The following is a 27,251-nucleotide window of genomic DNA, read 5'->3' as shown; positions in this document are numbered from 1 at the left end:
CACAGCAAATACTACAGACTGATTACAAGTACAAAAATGTTTGTCAATAAGGGAGGGAGGAGAGAACACCTTCTAGAGCCTCCTACACAATCTTGTAGCATATATAACGGAAAAAAAGTTTGGTTAAACCTTAGCTTCAGAATGTGCGAAAAAAAGACTTTCGACAGGAAACAAAAAAGTCCCGATAACTATGAACAAATTTTTCCCATGTTATGATATTTGTCTGCTCCATTCTTTGCAAAAGTGATAACAATATCCAAATGATAACATTATCTGTTATTCTAATAAGCAGCATTGACTGTATTTCGTGTCATCTTTAGACTCGAATTCAGAAATCATATCGAGAAAACTTCAGGTGGCAATATTGATTTTACAGTTGCTATGGTGCTGATGCCCGAGATGTGTCAAATCTCGCAAAATCAGGGCTTGACAAATGAAAGAAATATTTAGGCACCAGCCAAATATCTTACGAGTGAAACACGAGATAGTTTTTGCTCAAGAAAAACTTCCCTATAATAGTGTTTTTTCAGCTTTTCCAAGACTTAATACCCCATTCCTAAGTTAAAAGAAAGTCTCTCATGAAATGAAGTTTTGAGGCATTCATACAGACTTCAATTTAGTAATCATTTGTGTAAAGAAAATTTTACACACCAATACCAATGTTCTAGTCCCTATGGAATCAAGCCCTGTGCTAGATGTGTAGGAAAAAACTTTGATAGCACCAATTTACATGGATTTCACACAAATGAGTAAGTGAATAAAACTGCTTTAGTCTGGGGTTCTCGAGGTCCTTAAAAAAGAGATTTCGGGGATGGGGGGAGTACAGAATGGACCCAATTCATTGAGAGATGTTTTTTGTCTCCCAACAACACATCGGAAAGAAATTTCCTGCATATTATGCAGAGACTGTCTCTGGAAAGAAAACATATTTGTCAATTCCAGGAATCAAACCAGAGTCCTCTTGCAAACTGTGAGTCATTTTATTTATTCTGCAACATAATCCATTATTGTGTTGACATATAAACCTCTTATCTAAGCGAATAGCATTCACTAAGTTATCTTATTTCTTTAAAAGCAAATTCAAGGTAATCGGGTGATCACACTATAGCCCCATTCATGTGTGTTAATATTGCGGTAGCATTAAGGATTCTAGCATCCACTATGACTTTTCCCTTCATAAGGAAAGAAATGAAGAGCAGTCATTGATAAAAATTCTTGAAGTGGGTTTTAAACCCGCTTTTTCTATTTCCATGTGTGAGAGAGAATGGGATAATTTTTGCAAACCTAATACAAGAATGACAGTTTTTCTTGATATTAATGTATGAAAATTTACAGTATATAGGCAAATTAGTATTGCATTTGAGACAACAAACACATTACAAAACACTAAGCAAGACATCGTCAACCTGTTGCTCATGAGCACCATTGTGCTTCCTGAAGCACCAAGAGTGTTTGGTGCTAAGGAAGATTTCATGCTTGCGAGCACTCAATCAACTTTTCAATTAAATACCCTGTGAAAATTTTGCATTCAAGAATTACAATTAATGCAGATTTCAAGCATGCATATGTAAATGTTGCTATAAGACATACATGTTCAACCAATGGCCTGTGTGCATAATGTGACAAGCAACCACTAACCCTAATTTTGTGAAAATGAACTAAGAGACACATTTGCAGATCACTTAAGTGGCCCGAGACATATTTTCAAACCAATAGTGGCCTAGCCTGCACTCTCCTAACCCTTGAGCAACTTTACAATACAGGGTCATTCAAGTGTTACGTCAGCATCGATGGGGGAAGGGTTCTGGGTTTGCTGACTTTTTATGACAAAGGGGTTTTAAATAATGCTTACATCATCAATCACCCTTTATAAAAATATGAGATATTTTTAATGGCATCTTACTGGATGTAGTTTGTGGGCACTTGAACTAACATTCTTCGCATTCATAAGTCCACTATAGAACAACTTTAGTTATCTCTAAATGACCCGCTGATCCTTCAAGTGAGATGGAAATATGTCCAGTCAAGGGTTCTAGAAATGTGTAGTGGGCCACTTAAAGTATTCTGGAACTGTGTCACATGCCGCTCAAACGATCTGTAACTATGCTGTTGATCACTTAAATAATCTGGGAATGTTCCATGGGTAACTTTAGTGACGTAGAACTGCACCGCAGGCTGCTTAAGAGCTCCAAAACTATGACCCTCCACATAAGGGATCTTCAAATATGCCACAGACCGCGTATGTGTTCCGGAAGAAGTATGGACATGACAACAATGTTCAATTGAGTGGCCGTTGGTCACTGAAGTGATCTGTACATGTGTCACGAGTCACTTAAGTGATCCGTGAACATGCCACGAACCTACTTGAGTGATCTGACTCATTTCTCGCTGCCACGAGCCTCTTAAATACTCTGGAATTGAACCACGGGTCCCTTAAGTGATCTGTAAATGTACCACTCAGTTCATTTTCACAAATTTAGGTTTGAGGTGGCGGACCGTATCAGATAACCCCAAGGACCACATTTGGCCCATAGGTTTAGCATATATGACATGGAGGGTGGGTCGCAATGAATTTCTCAGAAATTTTGTGTTCTCAGGCTTCAAATAGCATTGAAGTTAACATAAATTGATTATAATAACATATAAAGGTATTTTCCTCCCAAATTAAATGTTTTAAAATATTTTTTGCATAGAAAATTTTTTTGTTTTATCATAGGTTGGGGGGATAGAGGGGCTGGTGTCCCCCCGTGTATGTATCTCATCCATCCGAATATGTGTTAGGAGGTAGAGATGAAAGTTTGCTGACAAGTGGGGGGGGGGGGGTCATAACATAAAAATATGGAAACTCATGACTCAATGTCAGGGTTTAAGCTAGATAAAAAATTTCTTTCGCAACAAAGCAAAAATGGGGAGAAAAGCTTTAGCAAAATGCTACAATGCTAATGGTTGATTGATGGTTGGATGTCTACTCGTTCCGTACTTCCTGTACGCATTTTTGCGAAAGTGGCTACCACTTCTTTCGCATTTTGCGAAAAATTCGACCGTAGCTTAAACCCTGTAACATAGGCGGAGATAGACTTGATAGTCGGGGGGGCACGATGATGATGTCAATACATATATACATTAGATCAGTCGACTCCAACTTTGATTATGATGGGGGGGGGGGGCGTGCCCCCGTATCTCCGCCCATGGTCAAAAATGGCTAAAAATTTGCTGACGTAATTCGTTAACGACCCCTAAGGGGTGCTCTCTGTTTGATAATAAACATATAAAGTGTTCGCGCTCCCCTGCGCTACACAACGGGATCCTTATATGAATCATTCTAATACAATAAATGCATCAGTATGTATCTACAATGATCTGATTTTAATGCAAATATACAACATTATACTTTTTTATATTATACTTATAAGTAAATTTAAAAAAATCCATTACTAAAGTCAACACTGAACTATTTACACTGTAAATATTGACGGACTCGAACTGGGGGTCCATATCATAGAATAATTGATTATGAGTGATTAACCACATATATAATTTATATAAATGTAAATTAGCGAATTTAATAATAATCACCGTGGGAAACACTGGTATCGCTTGATTTACAATAACCACATTTATAATTTTCATGTTTTCCCAAATAATTAACAACACTGTGACCAGCCATGATGGAAAATTTTCAGCTGTGTTGTGTTGTAGAGATTGGCGATAGGTTGCCAGTTCCTTAATAAAATTTCGAGCCAAAATCATCTTCTAAAGTAGCCAGAAAGTCGCCCAAATTTTTGAGCTCATATGGTCAGCCACGTACTGAACTCCATGAATACTTTTGCTGTCATCTATCCAGTAATTTGAGAACTTCATTAATGAATCACAAACAGAAAAAAAAAAAATAGTACTAATACTGCTATGTATTATTTAAAGAGCAAAGGAAAAACTATGAAATAGTAGTATTTCCAAATCATAGCTGGCAGAAAATTCCCGACACTCTAGGAGTCAAAGCCGTTAGAATTTTTATGTTATCAAACATGGCGGATCACTTTAGGATTTCAACCCAAGCGTATTAAAGACGTATTATTAATACGCTTTGATTTCAACTATGATTTCAAGAAGCCCAAATGTGTAACGAATCTATTTTTCCAGCATGGACATTTTTACTAACTCTGTGGCCTTATACCACATAATATGCTTTGTTTGTTTATACGTTGTTAAAAGAAGGTGAGAATAGAAAATCTATCTTCCAAGAGAAGGGAACGTGAGTTGGAATGTAGCTTCCGTCCTGGAAGGTTGTCTGTTTTGAGTGTGCTTCGAAATAAAGGCTTCTTCGTTAAGTTCCGTAGTTTCGTGTATAAATTGGACACCCCCTCCAATATCAAGTGTATAGGGATATTCCGCCACCTCACGGAAATGAGACGCACCTCCGACACGACGTCCCCTTATAAAACTGGCGCCCAACGTCGTGGCTCGAACTCAAGGCAGTACGAAACGGACATTCGAACTCAACTGTGAGGTACCTGATAGCGCCTAAAATCGAAATGGCGTACTTGGCCAAAAGTAAGAAACGTGATTTGATCCTACTCGCTCTAGAATTAGGAGAGGAAGTTCCGAATGATTCGCGTGTAGTAGATCTGAAGCTCATAATAACAAAGTCCTCCGGTTATGAGGAAGAATTCGTGAAAGCCCTGCTGGCTACTATTATCGGAGAAAGAGAGGGAGAAGAAGAACGAGCTAGAATAGTTGACGAAAGAGAAAAAGAACGATCTAGAATCGCCGAAGAAAAGGAGCGAGAAAGTTCGTTTGAACTTGAAAAGATGCGGTTGCAGCTTGAGTTTCAACGACTCTCGCAACCGGCAGAAGAGCCATCCGTCGCTCTCATCGATCAGCCCAAGTTCAACGTGAAAAGGTTGATCCCGAATTTCAATCCGAGTGAAGATGATATGTCACTATTCCTAAAGTTGTTTGAAAGACAGCTAAAATTCTTGAAAGTGGAGAAGGTGAACTGGGTTGCGTATCTGCTGGGAATTTTGCCGAATGAAGTTGCTAAACTCATTTCTCGAGAACCTGAAGATAAGGCCCATGATTACGACCACATCCGGGAGGTTCTCTTACGCCGTTTCAAGCTGAGTGCGGAAAGGTTCCGGCAGCTCTTCTCTACTCACAGAAAAGTACCTGGAAGGACTATCACTTTGAGATCCAAAGTTATTTCGAAGGCTGGCTGTCCGAACTGAATATTAGCAACTTTGACGAGCTGAAAGATCTGGTGATTTCGGATCAGATGAAGAAGAGGATTCCACCCGAAGTAAAAGAACATTTTCTGGATGTTTGGAGTGAGTGGACTACCCCTGATGAGATCGTGGAGAAGCTTGATGCTTATGATAACCTTCGAAACAAAAAGAGCGATATCCAATGTGAGAGGAAGAAGTTGCAGTCAAAGCAACACGAACCCCCTAGGTCCCCAGTGCGACAAAGAGACTTTCATTCTAATCAACGTGCGAATCCGGAATCGGAAGATGCAGGACGTCATCTTGTCTTAAGATGTTATGGTTGTGGGGAACCTGGTGTTACCAAGTCCCGATGCCGAACGTGTAATCCTCCAACGGATAGACCAGGACCCAGTGTCAACGCTTTGGACTCACACAGTTTATCATCCCATCCTAATACGGAATCGAAAGATGCCAGTAGCAGTCATATCCTAAGATGTTACGGGTGCGGAGAACCTGGTGTCGTCAAGTCTCGATGTCGAACGTGCAATCCTGCCACGAACACCCCAGAAGTTAGTGTCTACACCTTGGACTTTTCCAGTTTCTTAACTGAGAGACGACAAAGAAATGCTATCGAAGTCATGATCTGTCATAAGGGTGGAGCAGTGTGTGCTGACACTGGGGCCACACATTCGGTGGCAGGGGAGAAGCCATACCATCTCTTACAAGAACATGGTTTGCTGTTTTCCCGCAAGACTATCGTTATGAGACTAGCCGATGGATATGCTCGTAGAGCCAAAGTCCTAACTACGACTGTGGACATTAACGTCCAAGGTAAAGTGATTCCCACCGAGATGATGGTGCTACCACAGGTCAGGAAAAACCGAACCCTTCTCGGTACCGACTTTCTCAGTCATGCTGGTATCGTCCTGGATGTTCAGCAAGGAAAGTGGTACTTCTCTGAAGCTCCTGAGAAGCGACATCCGTTCGTCGAAGGCCCATCTGAAACCAGTGCCCTCCTGGCACTACCTGCTGAGTCACAATCGTGTCGACTTCGTGAAGATAAAGGTACCCACCTTACCTCTCAGCAACGAGAACTTGATTCATCCCCGGCGGAGTTCAATCGATGCTTCAAGCCAGGGGGAGGCCCGATACCTTTCATCGAGCAGCGAGAACTTTATTCCTTCTCAGAAGAATCCCATAGATGTTCCAAGTTAGGGGGAGGAAGACCTTTTCTCAAGCACCAGATCAACAAGAGTGGTGATGACAGGGTATACCGCTGTGAAGGTGGCCCTAGAGAAGACTACGAAAAGTGTCGTGTTTCGAATTCTCGCTCGACCTCGCGAGGAAGGCATGCTTGCTATAACTGCGGTCGACGTGGACACGTTGCCCGAAGATGTTGGGATCAGATAGTGTGTTACCAGTGTAAAAATCGTGGTCATATTGCCCGTAACTGTCCAGCCACGCTGATAAGCTATACAGCCCAACTGGTAAAGGAGCCAAGCAGTGTGAGCTGTTGAACTTCATTGCAGTGGAGAAGAGTTCACGGACTCTCCTCGAGTCCCAACGTGAGAATGATGTTTTGGATAAGATCATTGAAAACGTTGAATCTACTAAGGAAGCTGAAGATATCCTAAACGGGAGGAAACAAGAACTCGTCATGAATCCCTTAAAGCAGTACCGATTCCAAAGGGAGTTGACTCCATTACGAGATGCTGAGACCCCAACCGTGGTTACCCGGCCCCCAAGAGAGTGGTGTTCTTTAAAAGTGCACCCGAACCCTAGTTGGCGTCCAGAGAACTGGTGCGATTCAAGGACTGAACTTCGACCTGATACAAGAGTGTCAGCAGTTGCCCGGAGCTTCCCGTTCTGTTCGTCAGGAACTACTCCCAAAGGAAAGATGGCTGTTACTGGCTCCTCTCCGAGACGTCGTCGGAGCCAGAGGCGGAGATTGTAACGAATCTATTTTTCCAGTATGGACATTTTTACTAACTTTGTGGCCTTACACCACATAATATGCTTTGTTTGTTTATACGTTGTTAAAAGAAGGTGAGAAGAGAAAATCTATCTTCCAAGAGAAGAGAACGTGAGTTGGAATGTGGCTTCCGTCCTGGAAGGTTGTCTGTTTTGAGTGTGCTTCGAAATAAAGGCTTCTTCGTTAAGTTCCGTAGTTTCGTGTATAAATTGGACACCCCCTCCAATATCAAGTGTATAGGGATATTCCGCCACCTCACGGAAATGAGACGCAAATCCGACACGACGTCCCCTTATAAATGGAATTTTTCTGACGATATTGCTGATACAAGTTAGTAGCGATGCAAGAAACCCTCCCTAAAAAGAGCCAGTTGAGGAAAAACGAGCAAAATGGTTGTCCAGATAGCCGACCTTGACAAGTACAAAATAATCTAAATTTAAGGCACCTTATAATGATGTAAATATGGTCGGTCTTGACTAGCTGTAGTTTCACCTGAGAGCTTTACGCCGTGACCTATATGATTTTATAGAGTGAAAAATATTTCTTCGAAGAAGAGTTTACTGCCATCTAGTATTCAAGGATGACACTAAATTGTGCGCACTTATTAAGGAGACACATACTTGGAAATACTGCACCTATAAACAATGTGTTTATGTGAGTTCTAGCTAATCTATGACTTCCATGCACAATTAGTAAGGATGGATGGGTTGCAGGGCAGCAACTAGATGATGGGAGCAAGCCCGCTTTTTGGCACCTCCCTCCTTTCAATGTTGAAGGAAAGGTTAAAGGGTGAAATTTACACTCTAACCTCGGGTCCAAAGTGCTTTAAAGAATACCTTCAAGCGCTTTGCTGTGGTCCAGAGCACCAGACCAACACCCCCTATAGATAAGAATTATCTATATAAGTCTTATCTATAGGGGGTGTTGACCAGACCCGCCAATAAGTTACCACCTGACGTCAGGCGGATTATGAGTATACTTAAGACGCCTTCATATACTATGTATTAAGGAGTTCTAAGTATACTCATCCCTAGTTGCGGCCCGTTCAACAGGCAGGGAGAAACACCACATGCGGTGGGAAGTGAAGAATAAGGAAAATTAGTTTGCTCTCAAAAGCAAAGAAAAAAAAGAAAAAGAGACAGAAATTTACCACTGTTGGCAAAAACTGCACAAAAAACCACTACCTTACCAAAGCCATAAATTTCCCGCCAAACCTTTCTCAAACCAGCCCAATTTAGCGAAAAACTGCCAATCTGGCAACTCTAGGTTTCGATCCAAACGAATTTTTTTTTTTGAGCCAAAACTCGGGCAAAAAAAAGAGCTAAATTGGTCAAGTTATGACGTCAATGTGTGAAGAGTGTAAATTTTGATTTTTTTTAAAGTAATAATTTGATATTGAAATCCATTAAAATTTTTGTTTTAATGAAAAGAATCTTCCCTTATGGACGAACTCAGGCATCTTGAAGCATTGATTTTTCCATGAGCAAGGAATGTCTCTAGCAGCCATCGTTATGTATAATATTGGAGTGGAATCTGGCAACAAAGATTCATTTGCATAATCGTTTGTTGTTGTTGTCAAATGGACGTGAGCGAGGACGATAGAGATTTCGATGTCGAATCCAATGTAAATATTCCACAGACTTTATTTCAAAACCATTTCAGTTGTGGCCGTAGTGAAAACAAAAATTAGCACGTGTTAATTCTTTGAAAACTTTCACATGCATGTAACGTGGAAGTTTGAATGTCAATGTCGATATCCCACGTGCTTCTAAAGTATTTCATTATGTATGATGAAAAATGTATAAATATAGTTTGAAATGCGTGAAAAATAACGGGTTGATTAATTTGAATGAGAAATGGTTTGAAATGGGGAGGGTAATGTTTTTTTAAACGAAACTTTTTCGATTACCGTAATTGGGTAGATGGATTTAGTTTAGAAATTACAAACCAGTATTGATAAACCTTTTTTAATACAGTTGAACCCGCTTATAATGAAATCTTATACTACGAAGCAAGTGCAGATCTAGAAAGGGGGAGGCGCATGGCCCCCACACGGGGTGGGCTGACGAGGCTCTAGCCCTGGGGCCCCGGGAGGATTTTAATCATTTTTTTGTTTTTTCACGCTATAAATTCATCATAAAGGGGGGCCCCCGTGAAAGATCCCAGCCTAGGGGGCCATGGGGAGGCGATAGCCCATCCCAAGAGCCAAATTAATATGGGGGAAAATTTGTATGTCCTGTAAAGTATGGGGGTGTTCTGGTTACGCACCTACACAATTAGCTATTTTTCAGACACATCACCCTTTATCTACCTGCCTGTGCTCCATTCACAGTTGAAGATGTCTACCTCTGCTTTATTCGTAGCTGGAGATGTCTGCCTCCACTATTCGTAGCTGAAAGTCTCGGCTTCTTTCGTAGCTGAAAATCTTGTCTACCTTGGCTTCTTTTGTAGCTGAAAATCTTGTCTACCTCGGCTTCTTTCGTAGCTGAATATGCCTGCTTCCACTTCATTCTCAGCTGCAGATGTCTGCCTACACGCAGGCATGGATTTTGAGAGGGTGATGGGAACGACCGCCCCTCTGAAAAGTAGAATACTGTGGGAAAATTTGTCTGACCTGTATTTTACAGAACGATCAAAAGACCTTGTAATTTGCACCTCCCGACACATTGTCTTGGATTCGGGCCTGCTATGAAGTATTGGTAAAAGCCTTTTATATATATATATGAACTTGCAATACCAGAACAATATTGAAAATATTTCTTATAAACAATTGCCATATTTATGAATATTGGATTTAATGAAGTTTTATAAGATCAGAAATTCTCTTTCAGAAACAAAGTCTGTATGCAAAGTATTTCTGTCCTACTATTCCGAAAAAGATGGTGGATGTGTTTTGTCAGCGTCGTCTTTAGCTAGATGACTGTAGATAGCGCTGGTTTCTGTCATTCTCAGAACTGCTTGAATAAAGTGGTTTCTGAACTTCTGCCACTTACGGTTTCTTTGCCTCAGTCAGCATTTTCCCACGGCTCCCCATAATAGTCGCATAAAGAACCATTTTAAAACATTTAACAGGCGCACATCAGTATCGACATCTCATTTCTAACGAGGGTTGGCAATACCCTAGGAGCCATGGCACGCAAATCAATCCGAGGACACTTACCTGTCTCCACCACCATTGGACCACCTTAAGGCTGTCGATTCTTCTTATTAAACTTGAGCACTTATCATATATGGGTTATAATGAACATCAGATATTGCCATTGTTTTTGTTTCTGTGTGTGCCAATTCATTATATTCGAGCTTGACTGTAGTTAGGAAGAGTTTTATTATGAATGATTAATTTTGGGATATGGTAGTGATAGTTTAGATTTTGTTTAATCAGTGCTGCATAAGATAAGCATTTGCAGTGAAATTTATTTAAGGTCTTTTTTACATGCTTTAAGTGATTTAGTAGTAAATTAAATTTTAAGTTGCCAAGTATTTTAAAATGTATTGCAGATGGTAATGGCCATTTACACTCCATTTAGTTGGTAAGTGATTTAGTTTAATAAATAAAGATTCTATTTTTATTGTCAAGTAGACCTATGCACCAGTAGGCCTCCTATGAAAATCATCCAATCAGTGTTCATTAAATCCACTTAATGTGTGGATACTTTTTTTGAGAACTTGCCAAGTCAAAATTTAGTTAACTATTACATCATTTAATGCGTGTAAATGGGCTTTAACATGAAATTGATAAATATTTTTCATGTACATTATGTAATCTAATGATAACTTTTCTAATGAGGGTTTCAAGCCTGTCCTTTAGTGATTTTAAAAAAAAAAAGTGATTACCAAGTCTACAAGCATTCATTTTCAAATTATGTTTGAAACACACTGTGTGTTAAAATTTCTATGTTAAAAAAGCCTCTTATTTGTTGATATTGTAGAGAATGTAAAAATATAAATATCAAAAGAAGTCTCAAATTTTTTTATGATTTAGAAAAATATAATTATTTCTTCTAAACGAAGTCTCTATGTACCTGGGGGGGGGGGGGGAACACACACTCCGTTCTTCTGAGCTGAAATAACACTATTTCTTGAAGTAAAATGTAATCCTGTGTATGCTACTGCATGTATGCATATAAAAAATGTGTATTTTATATACTGCCAAAATTTTATTTTGAGCAAGAAACATGTATATTATACCTGTTGTTGAACTACATCATTTGTTGTCAAATGAGTTGGTCAACAGTGAGTGCTACAAAACTGATAAATGCTGCTACGAAAATAATTTTTCCTGCTACAAAAATCAAATTTTCATTTTCCACCTCTGTATATAGTAAAACCCAGATTTTAATACTCCACGTTTTACATTGTGTCATTCTAAATATGTTTTCCCCCCTCCTGAGACTTGAGGGCATTCAGGGTTGCCACTAGAAGGGGGGTAGCAGATAGGTCTGGTGCCGCGGGCGATCAATTTTTTCTTTCTTTCAAACCGAATACAACTCAGGTCTATCACCATCTGTGGGCGATTTTCTACCTTTTGAGTTGTGCCGGAAGTGTAACTGTGTGTGTACACCTAACAGTCTGAGTGCGTATGTAGTGTTGTGTTTTTTCAGTGCCGCCATCTATATTTCAGATGTGAAGTGATGTGTTATGATTGAATTACATTTGTAGTGTTTGTAGGTCTGTTGTTCTCTGCTGCGAGACTTTTTAAAGGGGAGATCGGCTCGCATTCGCGCCTTGAAGTTGGGAACCACAGAAAACCAACTTCAGCCGACCACCAATATGGCAACAGTGGAGTTAGAACCCGGGTTCTCGTGATGCGAGTCTGTCACTCTGACCACCGCAGCGGCGCGGGCAATGGACTTTTTTTTTAAATCGAGCACAACTCAGGTCTATCGCGCCATAGGCAATTTACTACTTATTAAATTGTGCCGGAATCGTAAGTGTGTGTACCTAACAGTCTGAGTGTGTATCTAGTGTTGTGTATGATTTTTCAGTGCTGCCATCTATATCTCAGAATTGAAGTGAGTGATGTGTAGTGACTGAATATTTGTACTGTTTGTAGGCCTGTTGCTCTCTGTGGCGAGACTTTTTACAGGGAGATCGGCTCGCATTTACGCCTTGAAGTTGGGAACCACAGAAAACCAATTTCAGCCGACCACTGACAATGGACTGGAAGGGGCCCGTAATTCACCCTTTAACTGCTTTTTCTACATGGCAAGGGGTGCCAAAATGCCTAGTACAAAGTACCTAGTTGTGGCCCTGAGGGCATTATTAATAGGAAGAGCTATCCTGCAACTTATATCGACAGTCTTGAAACAAATTACTGATATAAGTCGGGGAAGCATTGTAATATAAACCATGATTCCAAGGAGTGTTTGTATGACATACCTCTATAAAGCTGATGTGCTCTATAAATTTGAAAACTATCTGTGTTCTTTTGTATATCATACAGGAATGTGTATGCATTTATACTAAGTATTGTTTTTAAATTGCAGGTGGGTCGACGAGCTCACCACAATGCATTGGAGCGTAAACGCAGGGATTGTATTAAAGATAGTTTCAAAGAACTTCGAGACTCTTTGCCTGGAATCGCTGGGAAAAAGGTTTTTCATTACCACTGCATTTTATTTCAGTTTTTTTTCTAGTTTGATGGCTTTGTTAGAGTAATTTATTAGTTTCCATAGTTTATTTATTTGTGCACTATTAAACATGGTCAAACATTTGTGGTTGAGAGTTCAGTGTGTGATATCACTTTAAATATAAATACGTCACCCCTTGGGTCCCTGAAACTCACAGGGTTCATGTGGGTTTTGGGAAAACCCGGAATTGTCAGGGAAAAAATATTTACTAAGAAAAGTCAGGGTGAATAGTCCATTTTTGTTCTGAAACCTAGGAATTTCTGACAATGGACCTGAAAAATCATCGCCATTGTTGGCTGATTGGAAGAAAAAAAAAAAATTTGAAAGGGAAATCCGGAACTAAATTACGATCCGACAACTTTTTAAATATTGATTGAAATGCAAAAAAACATTGTCACGTACTGGGATGCACCCCTCTCCATTTTATGACATTTTCTCTCCCATGAGAAGAAAGGAACCTTGCATCTGGTCAAGATGGGGACCAGAGCGTGGGGGTGGAGGATAAAAAAGGAGAAGAGAGGAGAGGCTTGACTGTTGTGGTGAGAAAAGGCCACAAAACATGTCTCACACAGTGAGAGAAAAAATACCATTATGTAAGACGATGAAAGTTATACTGATTAGGCGTTATTAAAACTGCTTTGGATTTTTATTTCTAAACAAACCAACACCAGCATTGATGAAGGTGTCTGGCACAAACATGGATACTGCTGAGGAGAAACGAAGTTTCATAAGCGCGATTCTGATGTGTACCTTCAACACTTTTGTTAGACCAATTCTCGAGCATGCATCTCCAGTTTGGAACCCTTAGGCCTATTTGATTGGTGACATCAAACTAATTTAAAAACCCCAAAAGCATTACATGAAGTGCCTGCTTACTAAGTACTTACTTACTGCCCCATGACCTCTCGTATCCGGAACGACAGCAACTCTTGGGTCAACAATCTCTAGAATGGGGCAGACTGATCAACGACTTGAGACTGCTATATAAAATTGTCTGTGGTCTAACCTATACTTCAACTCTTTCATCGAACATAAAGTTCATGAACTCTTGCACCTGAAGTCACCAGCTGTGCATACGTATTCCATTTGCAAGAAAGAACCGATTACAGTATTCATTTTTTATGATGGGCTGACAGAGCTTGAAGTAGACTTTCATCCACTCTCGTTTGTACACCGATGTACGCGTTATTTCGCAAATGACTGTCAAGCTTTGACAGTTCGAGTTTCTTGATCAGATACTCATTTTAATTTAATCCCCCCCACCATGTATGCACAGTTCGTCATAATTTCGTTTTTTTCTTTTGATTCTTATCGTGTTTTTCTTCTATTTCTTCCCCATTTTAAGTGCAGCCAGCCTTTTGTGGATGCAAATAAATATGTGACTGAAAAGGTTGTGCACCCTTGATGTATAAAACACTGCAATTAGACAAATATATGTGATTTTTAGTAAGTCTGTGTGGAAGAGCAAATTACTGCAACCTTATTGTAACTGATGTTAGCTACACATCCTAGAAAGCCATGTGTAAAAAGTATGAGGAAAGCTCAATTGCAATAATTTTATAAATTCTCTTCGATGAGCAACACCGGATAAAGCATGTGTATATATATTGATTTGCCACATAGGTAATTTTTGTTTGAAAATGATGAGGGGCAAGAAAACTGTTTCAATCTAGATCTAGAATGCGTAGATAAAAATCTAAATACTCAGTGGGCTGATTAGATTGAAAAAGTCAAAAATGACACGTATAAAACGTGGTGTTGGCTTTGCAGCAAAATGTTTGATTTGAGAAAAATTGACAGACAAGCTATTCAGAGTCACACCAAGCATGTGAAATCAGAGGAGTTTTGTAACTAAACAACCCCTCAATTGCTACTGTTTGCTTTTAGTGCAAATACGAGTGAAAAGGGTAAAGGCTGCTTCATACTACTCTAGCATGACGTGGGACCACGTAACATCAGAGTAGTGTGTGTTGCCCTTTAGCCAACTTGCAAGGAATTGTGATGCAGTGAAACTAACTACATCTTTGACTAATTATGTCACAAAGGAAACAACTATGAAGACTTAAATGTTCTGGGTATCAAAATTAGTGATGTCCTACTCATCCTATAATAATTCAAGGATGTTGGAGGAAATTTTTAGGTAATGTTTTCAGATTGTGATATTGCAAAAATGAAAATCTTGCATTCCTTAATTGACTTTCATTTTCCTATCAGGTGTGTTTGAAAAGTATAAATGCATGTATGAAAAAATGTAACGATAATGTAAGATTGTGGATTATATTATTCGTACGATATATGACATTATTATCATGATACTAGAGATCATATAGAGTATCATAACTAGATACTCTAGTTAATACTAGAGATGTAAAATTCTCGAGAATAATCTTTCGTAGAATATTCTCACCGAGAAGAATATTCGAGAATATTCTCTGGTAGGACTACTATTATAAATAGCTTGAGAATATTCTTAGTTCTTGATGAGAATATTCTCCTGTTATTTATAACATAGTTACATATAATATCCTTGAGATTATTCTCTGGAAGGACTACTTTCATAAATTACTGGGGAATATTCTTATAGAAAATAATAATAATTATTCCGAAGTTATTAATAATAGTCTTTACATAGAATATTATCCTCGATGAGAATATTCTTCAGTTACTGAAATCTTTCCAGAGCGTATTATGAAAAATACATGTAATAACATGTACAGACCTGCCAACTCTCCCGATTTAGGCGGGAGACTCCAGATTTTTCATCCTTCCTCCCGCTCCCCGGATTTATTAAAATTTCTCCGGATTTTGGCAGAAAATTAGATTTCACGTTGTTGTGACGTCAATGAAAGTAGTCGTCGTTAGGGAAAACAGCCGTAGTCATTTTCATCGAGCAGCCGTAAAAAAAGGTCCTTGTGACCGCATTTAAGCAACTGGCAAAGACGCGACTTTGTTTTCGTAGCATTTATTGGCAATCATTTATCAGGGGCATGGCCTTCGTTGCTGAAATTCCTGTATAATCGTTATTGTATTCCATTAACAGCCGCGCGATAAACACGTTTTTTCGTCCGCAGCTTTGTAATTTGAAATTTTTTTCATCGTTTCTTCTGATTAAACATCTTCAGAAAGAAAATATAAAACTTTCAGCTATATACAGCTAAATATAAAGCTTTTAAGAATTCATATACCCAAGATTATCAATCACTGATAGCATCCACGAAAGGAAACACTTACTTTATTAACAGTATGTAGGTGTGATTTCTCTATTCTGCATGGGAAGACTGGCATAGAATTATATTCTTCTCAGGGGCAATGCAGAATGTGCCTTGGGGGGGGGGAAATGTAACTTTTTCTTAATTTATTTAAAAAAAAAAAAAATTTTCAAAAATTTTTTTTATGATTTTTTTTTTTGATCGAGTCTATGAGTGTCGAGGAAGGGGGGGGGGTACCCCCCTCGGGAGAACCTCCGGATTTCTGGATTTCAAAAGTTGGCACGTCTGCATGTATTATAATAAATAATCTCGATAAATAACTTGAGAATAATTTTTTGATAATTTTTAAAATTATTGGTAAAAATCAATAAATTTTTAATAAGAATATTCTCTAGTAATTTATAATAGTAGTCCTTTGAGAGAATATTCTCATCCCCATCTCTCTTCCCGTCAAGAAGATGGGTATATTGAAGTTTGTGAAGAAAACCGTTTGTTTGTATTGAAGCTCAAAACAAGTAGGGTAGCAAGCAAAAAAGTGAAGAAAACCGTGCGAGACAGCCACGTATGGGCATACAATGGATAGTACACGCGTATCAATGCGCAATACAGAAAAAAGACGTAAAAAAATTTGGAATTAAGCTTTAATTCTTTGAAAATATGGAAAAAACATGAAAAGATGATTTAGGGCAACAATTTGGTTACATGTAAATGTTAAAAAAAAGTACTGTTTAGGCATGATGCATGGGTTTTAATAGGGCGTGTGGTCTCCTCGAACAGCTAAGACTGCTGCACACCTGTTTGCCATGGATGCGATGAGGTTATCGATCAGACTTTGGGGAATACTGTTCCACTCCTCAAGAAGTGCAATCTACAAGTCTCGGACAGTAACAGACGGCCTTGGTCGCGCAGCAATGCGTCGTCCAAGCATGTCCCAAACATGCTCGATTGGATTCAGGTCAGGAGAGCACGCTGGCCATTCCATACGCTGTATTATTTCAGCTTCAAGCATGTTCTCCACCAGACGAGCTCTATGCGGTCGGGCATTATCATCCTGGAAAACAAAGGAATCTCTAATGGCTCCAGCGTAAGGGATGACATGAGGTCGCAGTATCTCGTCTGCATTTCTTCGGCCGTCAAAGTGCCATTCCAAATAATATGCATGTCCGTACGTCCGCCTATGCTGATTCCACCCCATACCATCCAACCAGCTCGTCTGTATTGTGACCTTTCACGAACGAATGCGGGGTTATTTCGAGTGCCCCTGTCCCTCCATACCAGAACACGTCGGGTGTCACACTCCAGACTGAATCGGGACTCGTCTGTAAACAGCACTTGGCTCCAATCATGTTGCTCCCAATCTCGATGTTCAGCAGCCCATCTTCTTCGGGCCGCACGGTGGCGTGGGGTCAACGGAATGCAGACCATCGGTCTACGTGCATAGAGCCCTCCCTCATGAAGCCGATTACGTACTGTTTGGCTGGACACCCTTCATCCAGTTGCCAAGAGCAACCGTCTTTGCAGCTGCGTAGCATTCTATGTTCTATTTCGACGGGCTGTTAACCGTATATACCGGTCATCAGTTGCTGTAGTGGCGCGTGGCCGACCTCGCCCTGGCCGACGTCTAACATTTCCTGTTTCTTGGAATCGATTCCACAGCCTTGCAACAACACTTCTGGCGACTCCAACAGCATCCGCGACACTACGTTGTGTTTGCCCAGATTCCAGTCTGCCTATAACACGCCATGCCATGGATTCCGGTAAATCACGTTTTTGAGACATCCTCAAGTCACCTTGTCTCAAAAAAAAAAAAAATACTGCGCAATCAAATTTCACAGTTACTGCAGTAGAACAGACGTTTCTTCAACATCCCGATTTCTGCCCTTATCTCCTTTTTCTGGTTTTTGACGTCATGAACTTTGATTTGCATATGAAGTTTTCTTCTTCCGTTTCCTGCTAGGCTTTAAATTATGGATGATTCATTTTATGTTACTTATCGGTATACATCTTTGCGTAATTTTGTTAAAACCATGTGCTCCCCTAATTGTTTTGAGCAGTGTAGATTACAATATTTAAGTTTGAAAGCAAGAAACTTAAACCAACAGAGCTGAATTGCACAACTTTTAAAGAAATGTGAGTGATACAGAATTTAAGTATATGTGCATTGAAGAAAACAACAGTTCTGTATCTTCTTAGAATGAAGGTGATTGTATAAGAAAAGCTTCCTTTATCAATCAACTTTGGTTTAATTTCTTTTGTTGTGAACTTATTTCTGAAAATTTATCTAATTTTAAAATAACTTTTTAAGGTTTTAATCTAAAGGTTTCTAAAATATTTATAACCAAACTTTTAAAACCTGTCATCATGACCTGGAGAATATTCTCGAACTAAAAGTTGTCATTGGGGGTTATTATACCAAAAATTGCTTTGTTGTAAATGTTTCAGGCAATGAAATCTAATTTATATTTCACAATATGAACAAAATTAGTAAAAAGAATTTAAATTATTTAAATGAATATTCTCCATTATTCTCAAATTTTTACATCCAGGATAATATTCTCACCTCACATCTCTAGTTAATACAATTTCATAATTATTTATATTATAATTTATAGCAATTTTTTTTCAAACTTCAAGGTACAAATGTAAACAGGTCTCTCATTGAAAGAAAAAAAAAGTTCCAGTAGATTGCAGGCAGATCTGCAACAGAATAATTACACAAAACACTTTTGGGCATTTGTCACTTTTAATGACAACTTACAAAGATAGATCGCAGCACTCTTCAAAGGAATTTTTTTTTAGGTTTCATTTGCGGTTAAGTGGTGGTGTACTTAGGACACAGGATAACAAAATTTGCTTCCGCACTGTAATCATATGCAATTTCTAGTTTTAGTTTCTGATCTATAGAAATAGACTGGCACTGAATGCAGAGCATGCACATCCTTCAAGGAAGAGACTTTCTGGATGCTGTTGCTGAATAAAACTGTAAAAGAGAGAAAAGTTTATGGTTTTTGTCAAGAAATTTTTCTTTGAGTTCATTTCAGCAATAATATCCAGAAACTCTCTTAAATGATGTGCAAGGTTTTGTTCAAAAAGAGTATACTACCCTAATTTTTTTCTGAAGCTAAAGCAGCATTATTTAGTACACTTATGACGATCCTAGTCTCATTCTTACATTTTTTCCTGCTTGCAAAAGCTGTCAATTGCCAGAAGACTGCAGATAAGTGAAGAAGTATGAGTGCAATCACATTTTTGGTTTTTAACGAAATGGCAGAAAACTTGAACAATGACACTGCATTAATCATGATAGAGCTGCCAATTGTGATGCAGAACCTCTTGGTAGTACTCCTTGGTGGTACTGTGTGGTTGTGGTACTTGGTGGTACTGATGGTTGTACTGTGTGGCACATACTTCAGCATGTCTTGTGTCATCTTCCAATTGAGTTGCTTCTGCTCGATCATTAGCAGCTCTAGCATGAACTTTGCTAAGATTCTCCTGAAGCCCAAATCATGGGTCAAAATAGAATGAATATATCCGGTGGTGATGCTTACCTTGTCTGCAAATTCTCGGATTTTGATTCTGTGATCCAACATCATCACTTGGTCGATGATGATCTTATTTCTTCATGTTGAGGGTCCACCAGAACATGCTTCACTCTCCGCTGATGTGCTTCCATCTTTGAAGTGGTTGTAACACTCCGTTATTTGTATGGTGCCCATTGTTTCATCTCCAGAAGCCTGTTGGATCTTGCAAATTGTTTCCACTCTGGAATCACAGAGCTTCACACAAAATTTAATGCAGTAACATTCAAGTCCTTACTGCCATTTTGTCAAAAACCAAAAGTGTGACTGGGCTCATTTATTTATCAGCGGTCTGCCAGCAACTGGCAGCTTCTACAGGTAGGAATAAATTCAAGCATGCACACTAGGATCACTTACATATGTGCATTAAACAAGTATGTAGGTGATTAATTAATATTCTCTGTAGCTATATTGGTTCACACACTAAAATGGTCAGTACTTTTTGAATGGTCCTTGTATTGTGTGCTGAGAAAAATCATCTCTTTCTCTCTAATGCACAGCTTTTTTCATGCACTTATGATGTCAAGGAATCTGTTTTTTTCTGCCCTTGCAAGTTACCTATCTTCATTTGGTTTGAATATATTGTTATTCTTAAGTGCTAATAATTATTGAATTAAATGCTTGTTATTCTTAATATGATGTTAAACACAAAGTGCATTAAAGTTCACAATTTTTTAGTCTTCAAGAGTGCAGATACTGAAAACTGCAGCTGGTTATATTCAACATATGCGGCGTAAAAATAATGAATCTCGAAAAGAGATTGAAGATCTATTGAGACAGACCAGCATTCTCGAAGATGCAAGTAAGTCGTTTTCAACAAATAACATTAGTGTATAGACATAAATCACACACACACGTATCCCTTTAAGACCTGGTATGCATGAATGTAACTTTTTCGTGCTTTAGATGTTCTTTTGTGTTTTTAACCTCAGGGAGTTCTGCTTGCTTTCAGTGATAAAACGTTCACAATTCTTGGAGTCAAGCTGAAGGTTAACACTAAGCACTAAGGTTAAAAAAAGTACATGGAAGAAGAACAACCCCCCAAGTCATGTAAAGTCACACATTTGACTAAGGTGAATGAGGCATAACTTCGGAAACAAACATTGATTTAATAATAAATAACATGAAAACATTCACAAGGGTAAACAAAAAAAAACACAATACCGGCAGTCGACCACAATGGCCTGATCAACAAAATCGCCAACTATTCTTTTCTTCACTTTTGGCCAAATGTTTCCTTCATGTCTGCAGCACTATCTTTTGCCCTTAAAACATGGGTCTAAAAGAAGTAGGGGAGAGTGGGGTAAAACCAGATAGAGCATTACCTACAAATCTAGTGCTGTGATCCTCCCGAAAACATATAAATTACTGTTTTGCAGCCCTTAAAGAAACTTTAATGAAGATTAGGTAATAGTTACTGTGTGTATGATTTTTAAAACAATTTTTAAGTTTTTGGTAGAAGTAACTTAAAATTTTGTGCTTTATATTATCTACCACACTCGACTTAATAATTAAAAAATCATAATTGCAAGTTCATGAGTCATTACTGAACAAAATTGTGCCATTTTGTTTCATGGATGCCAGTGTGGGGCAAAACTGGATACTTCTGAGTTAAGTTTGAATCATAATATTCTCAGTATCAACACTAGAAGACCAAATTAAGAAATTTCATAGAGTTCCTTGTTTCAGAAGCAGCAGTAAGAAAGCTATTAGGTATACAATATGTTACAAAAGCATCAACATCTCAAAAAGATTCAAAACAAAAAACGGGAAAACATATATGCTGCTTGTTCCTTCTCTCTAATGAGTTAATGATAATAAGCTCGATGATCTTCGAAGATTCTTTCTTGAGATTATATATAGGGCTGGATATGTTATAAAGGTTATTAGACAAAAGAAGTTTACCTGTTATCAGCAGGCTGCTATTTAACTGGCACAGCAGAAATCACTGAAAAACCCCTTTAAAATGTCATATCTTTTTAAGTAAATTAGGCCTTATTTTTAGCAGGTGCAGAGTAAATGGGATGAAAAAAATGTGCTCCATTGAAAAACTAAATTTATTAAATATCTGGGCTTTTCAGTGATCAAACAAAAAGATTTTTCTTCACAGGATATCGGCTTTTGTCTGTCAAATACAGTGTCCTCAAATGGTGTAGTCAGACCTGCGAACTCTCCGTATTTAGGCGGGAGAAAACTCCGGATTTGTTAAAATTTCTCTGGATTTCGTGCAAAAAATAAGTTTTTACACACGCAAAATTTATTTCACGACAAAGCGAACTTTCACGTTGCCGTGATGTCAATGACAAACTGCCATCGTCATTGGAGGGAGCACCCTATAGAGGACAGCCATGGTCATTTCCATCGAGCAGCCGTAAAAAAGTCTTGGTGGCCGCATTTAAGCAATTGCAAAGACGTGACTGTTTATGTTGCGTTTATCGGCAATCATTTATCAGGGACATGACCTTGGTTGCCGAAATTCCTGTATAATCATTATTGTATTCCATTAACAGCCGTGTGGTAAACACAAGTTTTTTCGTCCGCAGCTTTGTATTTTGTAGTTTTTTAAATTGTTTCTGTCTTCTGAAAGGAAATATAAAACTTTAAGCTATATAAAGCTAAATATAAAGCTTTTAAGAGTTCATATATCCAAGATTATCAATCACTGATAACATCCACGAAAGTTCATAAAACTTATGTTTTATGAACAGTATATGTAGAGATGTGATTTCTCTATTCTGCATGGAAAAATTGACATGGAATTATATTCTGCTGGGGGGGGGGGGGGGCCAATGGAACTTTTTCTTAATTGATAAAAAAAACTTCGAAAATTTTTTTTTGATCGAGTGTATGAGTGCCGGGGAGGGGGTATCCTCTTCGGGAGAATATCTGGATTTCTGGATTCTAAAAGTTGGCACGTCTGGGTGTGTCGCAGCACCCTGGTGCATGTTCGTTTGTCGGGTATAGCAGACTGTCGGCCGTGACAACAGTCCTGGGGAGCTGCAGATAGGTGTTGATGAAGGAAAGGGACGTCATGGGTGGGATAAGTTTGAGAATTCCCTGGTTAATAATTTTTTTTTTTGAGGTCATCGCTATTAACTGAATTTCTGAACACCCAATGTAAGGTGACTCAGAAAATAATCCCCCTCCCCAGTTTCAAAGTTTTCTGTACACATAATTGAGTCATGATGTCATTGGAACATGTGAAGTTCACTTTTTTTTGTGAGTGCAGTATTTTTTCTTTCTTTCTTTCTTTCCATGACCAGTTCAAGATCTGGAAAATGGGCGAATCAAGAGAAATTCTGTGTATGACAACTCAAAATACGATCCGGCCCAGGACAACATGAGTTTCGGGAATTTCGCTGAACCAGACTCATCCGATACAGACAGTTCAAACTGCAGTTCGAAGGGGAAATTAAAGTGAACAAAGGAAGACTTTTTGAGCATGGCTGGTTTGTTTTTATACAGGATTTTCTCAGACATTTTCTTCCCATTGTTTTTGAACTTTCATTTTTTTCCACCCAATTTATTGTGTGTGCAGACATACTTTTGTTGATTTTTTTTTTAATGTTGAGCCGGCGATTATCTAATCAAATGCATGATTCAGTAAAGAAATTTTCTGGAGATGCAACAAGAAACGAGTAATCCACATTTTATTTGTTATGCACATATTATTTTCAAAGGCAGAAGTTATTATTCCAAGTGTGATTGAAATTTTCTGCTGTATTTTGTTATTTGCATATTTTTCTGACCTTTGTTATTATGACAAATATTTGATGTTCAAAGTTATTATATCTTCATCGATTGATCCCATTGACAAATGTTTGACGTATTTCCGTAGTATATACAGTTGAATGTTCATCCAATGAAGTTGCCTCATTCCATCAAAAAAACCCTTTATATAAAAAATTGTTATAGCAAATATTAAAAAAAAAATCAATACAGAGTAAATTAATGGGAATATGAGTGCTCCACTAAATACTTGTTATTTGGAGACTGCTGTTCATATTTAGCAAAATGGGCTTGATCATTAGCATATGCTTTCTCTTCCCCCTTCCCACTTATGAAGTCATTTTTATTCCGTAGTCCAATGCTGACATATCGAAGTGTGAGGGAGAGAAACCTTTCAATATATCAATGCATATTTAAGAGATATTGTATTCTTTGTTTTCATTAAATATAATTTTTTGTTCTCTGGATGAAGAATAAGAGTATTAAATTTTCTTAAAATTCCCACTCGAAATGAATTTCAGCCTTTGAATAGACCAATCGGATAGCACTATTCTGCAAGCGTTAAGACGCTGCATTAATATCTCACGCAGGCTCACAGCTTTATTCTGACCATGGCGTTTGAAGTGAACAGCCATACTTTTTCCGCTAAGCAAACCGAGCGTTAAGATTTGGTATTCAACTTTAGTGGGAAACTTGGTCAGTGTGACTAGTGGTTAAATATATTTCCTTTGAAGATGACATCCATTGGTGTTGAAATGCATTAGGACTTTTTGTATTTTCGTGTATTTGCCTTATTCGTTGGTGTCGTCTTAATGATTATTCAACTATTGAAACGTCTACATCTGCCAGTTGTTAGAAATATAAAACTGTAAGTATATGATTTATTCTAAAATCTCTCTTTGAATCACAGCAAACCCTCGATTTAACGGACTAATAGAGATGAAGGTATGTATGTTAAATTGGGAATGTTTTCTAAACGTACTGCTCTGATAACCAAATATAAGATTTAAATTATTTTTAGATAAATAAATACAATAGAAACTTATGTAGGGCTAATGATGGGGGGAGTGATCACATATAACTGAAAAAACACTGTTAAAACCTGGATTGTCAAATTTGCTCCCTGTGTAGTTACCCATTCCCCCCCCCCCCCCCCCCCCTCTGGGCTGGGTTTTTTAGCTTAAAAAACATGGGGGGTTTTTCAGGGAAAATTGTTTTCAAAGCAAATGTGTTGCTTTCAGATAAAAAAAAAAAATTCAGGTTGGTTTAGTTTTTTTTTTAATGTATTTAAACAGTTTCTGCATAGCACAGTGTTTAAAATGTGTATATTTTGAAGTACTTTTAAATGATTTTTTTAGGAGCAAAAATATGATAAAAATAATTTCTTGGAATCACAAACACACGTTTTTATAATTCTTCTGACTACCTTTTTTTTTATTTAAGCATTTAGATAAGAAATTAACATATTAAAATATGTTACAAGAAACCACAAACAGAAAATGCAATCATGAACCTTACAAATATACCTGATATGTAATATGTGATAATCATGTCCACAGAAATTATTGCTTATTCATAATACAGAATAATTTCTCTCTCACACACACACACTTGTATTGAAGCCTCTGTGAAAAAGTAAGCCAATGTACGCGCGTAAACTGAATTTTCATTCAAAAAATATTTACATGTTTGCATTATTTTTTTTATAAGTTTTATACAGCCACATCAGACTTTCATAATTGAAATATCAAGACACAAAAATAACATTATCTCATAACGAAAAGAAAATGACTTCGTGGGATTCTTAAATTTAACATTGGTAACAAACACTTTTCTTCAAATGAAACAGAACAAAAAGTATAGTTTTTCTCTGAAAATAAAAACTCAACCAAAAAATAAGCCTTACTTGATTTTTCAGGATGCTCATAATGTATAAGCCTGACCCCGAAAATTGGCCTGTTAAAATAGTCAGCCAGATGAAGGCATTCTGTAGGTTTGTTGCTATGCATGACAGGTTTCATTTTATAAAGTGATAATATACAGTAATGTTATTGACTCTTACTGTTAATTCAAGTTCTTCAGTATTTTTAAGTTTTAAGTACCCAAAAATGGCTAATTTTTGGGCACTTGAAACTAGCGGAAAACACCTCTAGAGTAATGAATCCTCAGAATGACTGCTATCTACTCCTCTTAACCAGATCATGGCCTGCCGCTTTGTCCCAAGGAACTGCTATCTCCTGACCCTTGATATTGTTTAAGTTAAATATTTTGAGGTTGTGGAAAAAGGAAATTCAATTTTGTCCAAAAAAACCCTGCTTGGATTGGGTTTTTTACAACCCTGGTTAAAATGCCAGGAGTGAAAATTTTTTTTTAAATAAAAGGGCAAAAAGGCATGTATTTTACATGTTTAGAATATGACTATCCAGTGTATATATTCATATTGTCTGTGCGAAAAAATCATATAAAAAATTACACTTATTTACACAGATATGTAGCCACATTAGTAATAAATTGAGCTTCACTGATGGCAGAAATACAGTAGAACCTTGATTATTCAGGCTAATGGTGGGGAAGGTGATCACGGATGATAAAAATCATGGCTATCATTTTCCTGTCAGCCATTCTACACAGTTCTAAAATGTACAATGAGAAAAAGACAAATAGGGAATAGAGCTGGTCCAGCCAAATGAGTCATGCGGTCACACATCTGGAGTTACATCATCCTTGTACCTTGTCTTTCAGTTGTAAAAAAAGTAGATACATTTCAACACCCTCTTCCCCATACATGAAAAGCTTTTTCCTGCCGCCACCTGTAATTGGCTTTTTATCTTCAAATGCCCATCACCCCAGAGCAATGTCTGGTTCTTAGATGTGTGCATAAGGAGCTGATGTTTCAACGCATTGACATTAGACTTTACCTTTGACAATGGGGAGGGGGTTCTGTAAAAGAATGAAAAAATTCAGTTCTACGAAATAGAAATGTTTGTTTTCATTACTATTTTCATAAAATCTTACGTAACCAATGAAAACAGCAATATGGATATAGAAGAGCCAAACATGAAACTAAAATTTTCATATCATGGTAATCTGCACACTGGGTAATCAAGATTCTACTGTAGCTGCAAAATTTTAAAAGATTAAATCTGAAGACCATTAAATCGAGGGTTTACAGTATTTTCAGAAGTGATGGAAACTTACCAAATTTTACCATGTTGGAGACATCAACACATTGATTGGTGTAATGATCCACAGTATTCATATGAAGAGCAGATTTGTCTCTCAGCATCTGCATCATAGTTTCTTCAATTGTAAATCGGTAAATTAAGCACTGTATGTTTAAATTTATTATATTAACCTTTGATGGAAGATGCCTCATTTTCACCACCTGACATCTACTGATACAGAAATCTACCAAATATAGGTTTGCCAAAGCAAATTTATTGACTCAATTGTGTTAAGAATTTGTTTTTCATCAAAATCAATGTATTCTAACTCGCCCTTGCCCCCGAAACCCAGATTATTGGGAAAACGTTTTTTTTACATTGTTGAAGTGTTACATTGGGAGCTTGAATTAAATTTTTATGTTGTATCATTTTTTGAAGTTCCGGGTATATGATATGCTGTAGTGCATCACTGGTCCTTATTCTGATGTCAAGACAGACTCGTTATTTCTTTGATTCTGCTGTTATCATTCACAGAAATAAATTCTAAAATCAAATTTATTTGTGTATGTCACTGGAAAGTGTGCCATTTGTACAGTTGAATACCATTATAGAGAAAATATCTTGTTTTAACAAATACTTTTCTAATCCCTCTGGATAAGTTTACCTAAGAACAATGTTAAAACCTGGAATTCCTTCATAGCAAAATTTTGTTTTAAAGAAGTGATTTCGCCTGTCTAATTTTTTGTTATAACAGGATTCGACTGTATA

General features: G+C 37.8%; 2 protein-coding genes across 3 annotated transcripts in view; one reads left to right on the top strand and one right to left on the bottom strand.

Annotated features, from left to right (window-relative positions):
- Ate1 (arginyltransferase 1) overlaps positions 1-3,692 on the bottom strand; it is a 45,991-nt gene extending 42,299 nt beyond the window's left edge. For both annotated transcript variants that reach the window (XM_089253124.1, XM_089253125.1), the window contains exon 1: positions 3,577-3,692. In XM_089253124.1, coding sequence (XP_089109250.1) covers positions 3,577-3,667 — 91 coding nt within the window. In that variant the 5' untranslated portion in view covers positions 3,668-3,692. The remainder of the gene's footprint in view (positions 1-3,576) is intronic.
- A 4,989-nt stretch (positions 3,693-8,681) lies between these two features.
- Positions 8,682-25,682, top strand: LOC149066110 (protein max-like). Its single transcript, XM_089253127.1, has 4 exons — positions 8,682-8,797; positions 12,660-12,767; positions 20,269-20,392; positions 22,854-25,682. The coding sequence occupies exons 1-4, from the start codon at positions 8,753-8,755 to the stop codon at positions 23,009-23,011; spliced, it is 435 nt and encodes a 144-aa protein (XP_089109253.1). The 5' UTR covers positions 8,682-8,752; the 3' UTR covers positions 23,012-25,682.
- Positions 25,683-27,251: the final 1,569 nt, after the last annotated feature.

The sequence above is a fragment of the Pholcus phalangioides genome, unplaced genomic scaffold (genome assembly GCF_987345545.1).
Source record: "Pholcus phalangioides strain wild (caught in Gottingen) unplaced genomic scaffold, Ppha-v1.0 ptg000032l_1, whole genome shotgun sequence".
In the NCBI taxonomy this organism is placed as follows: domain Eukaryota; kingdom Metazoa; phylum Arthropoda; class Arachnida; order Araneae; family Pholcidae; genus Pholcus; species Pholcus phalangioides.
Note: the sequence above shows the minus strand (reverse complement) of the source record. Positions and strands in the feature narration are given on the sequence as shown.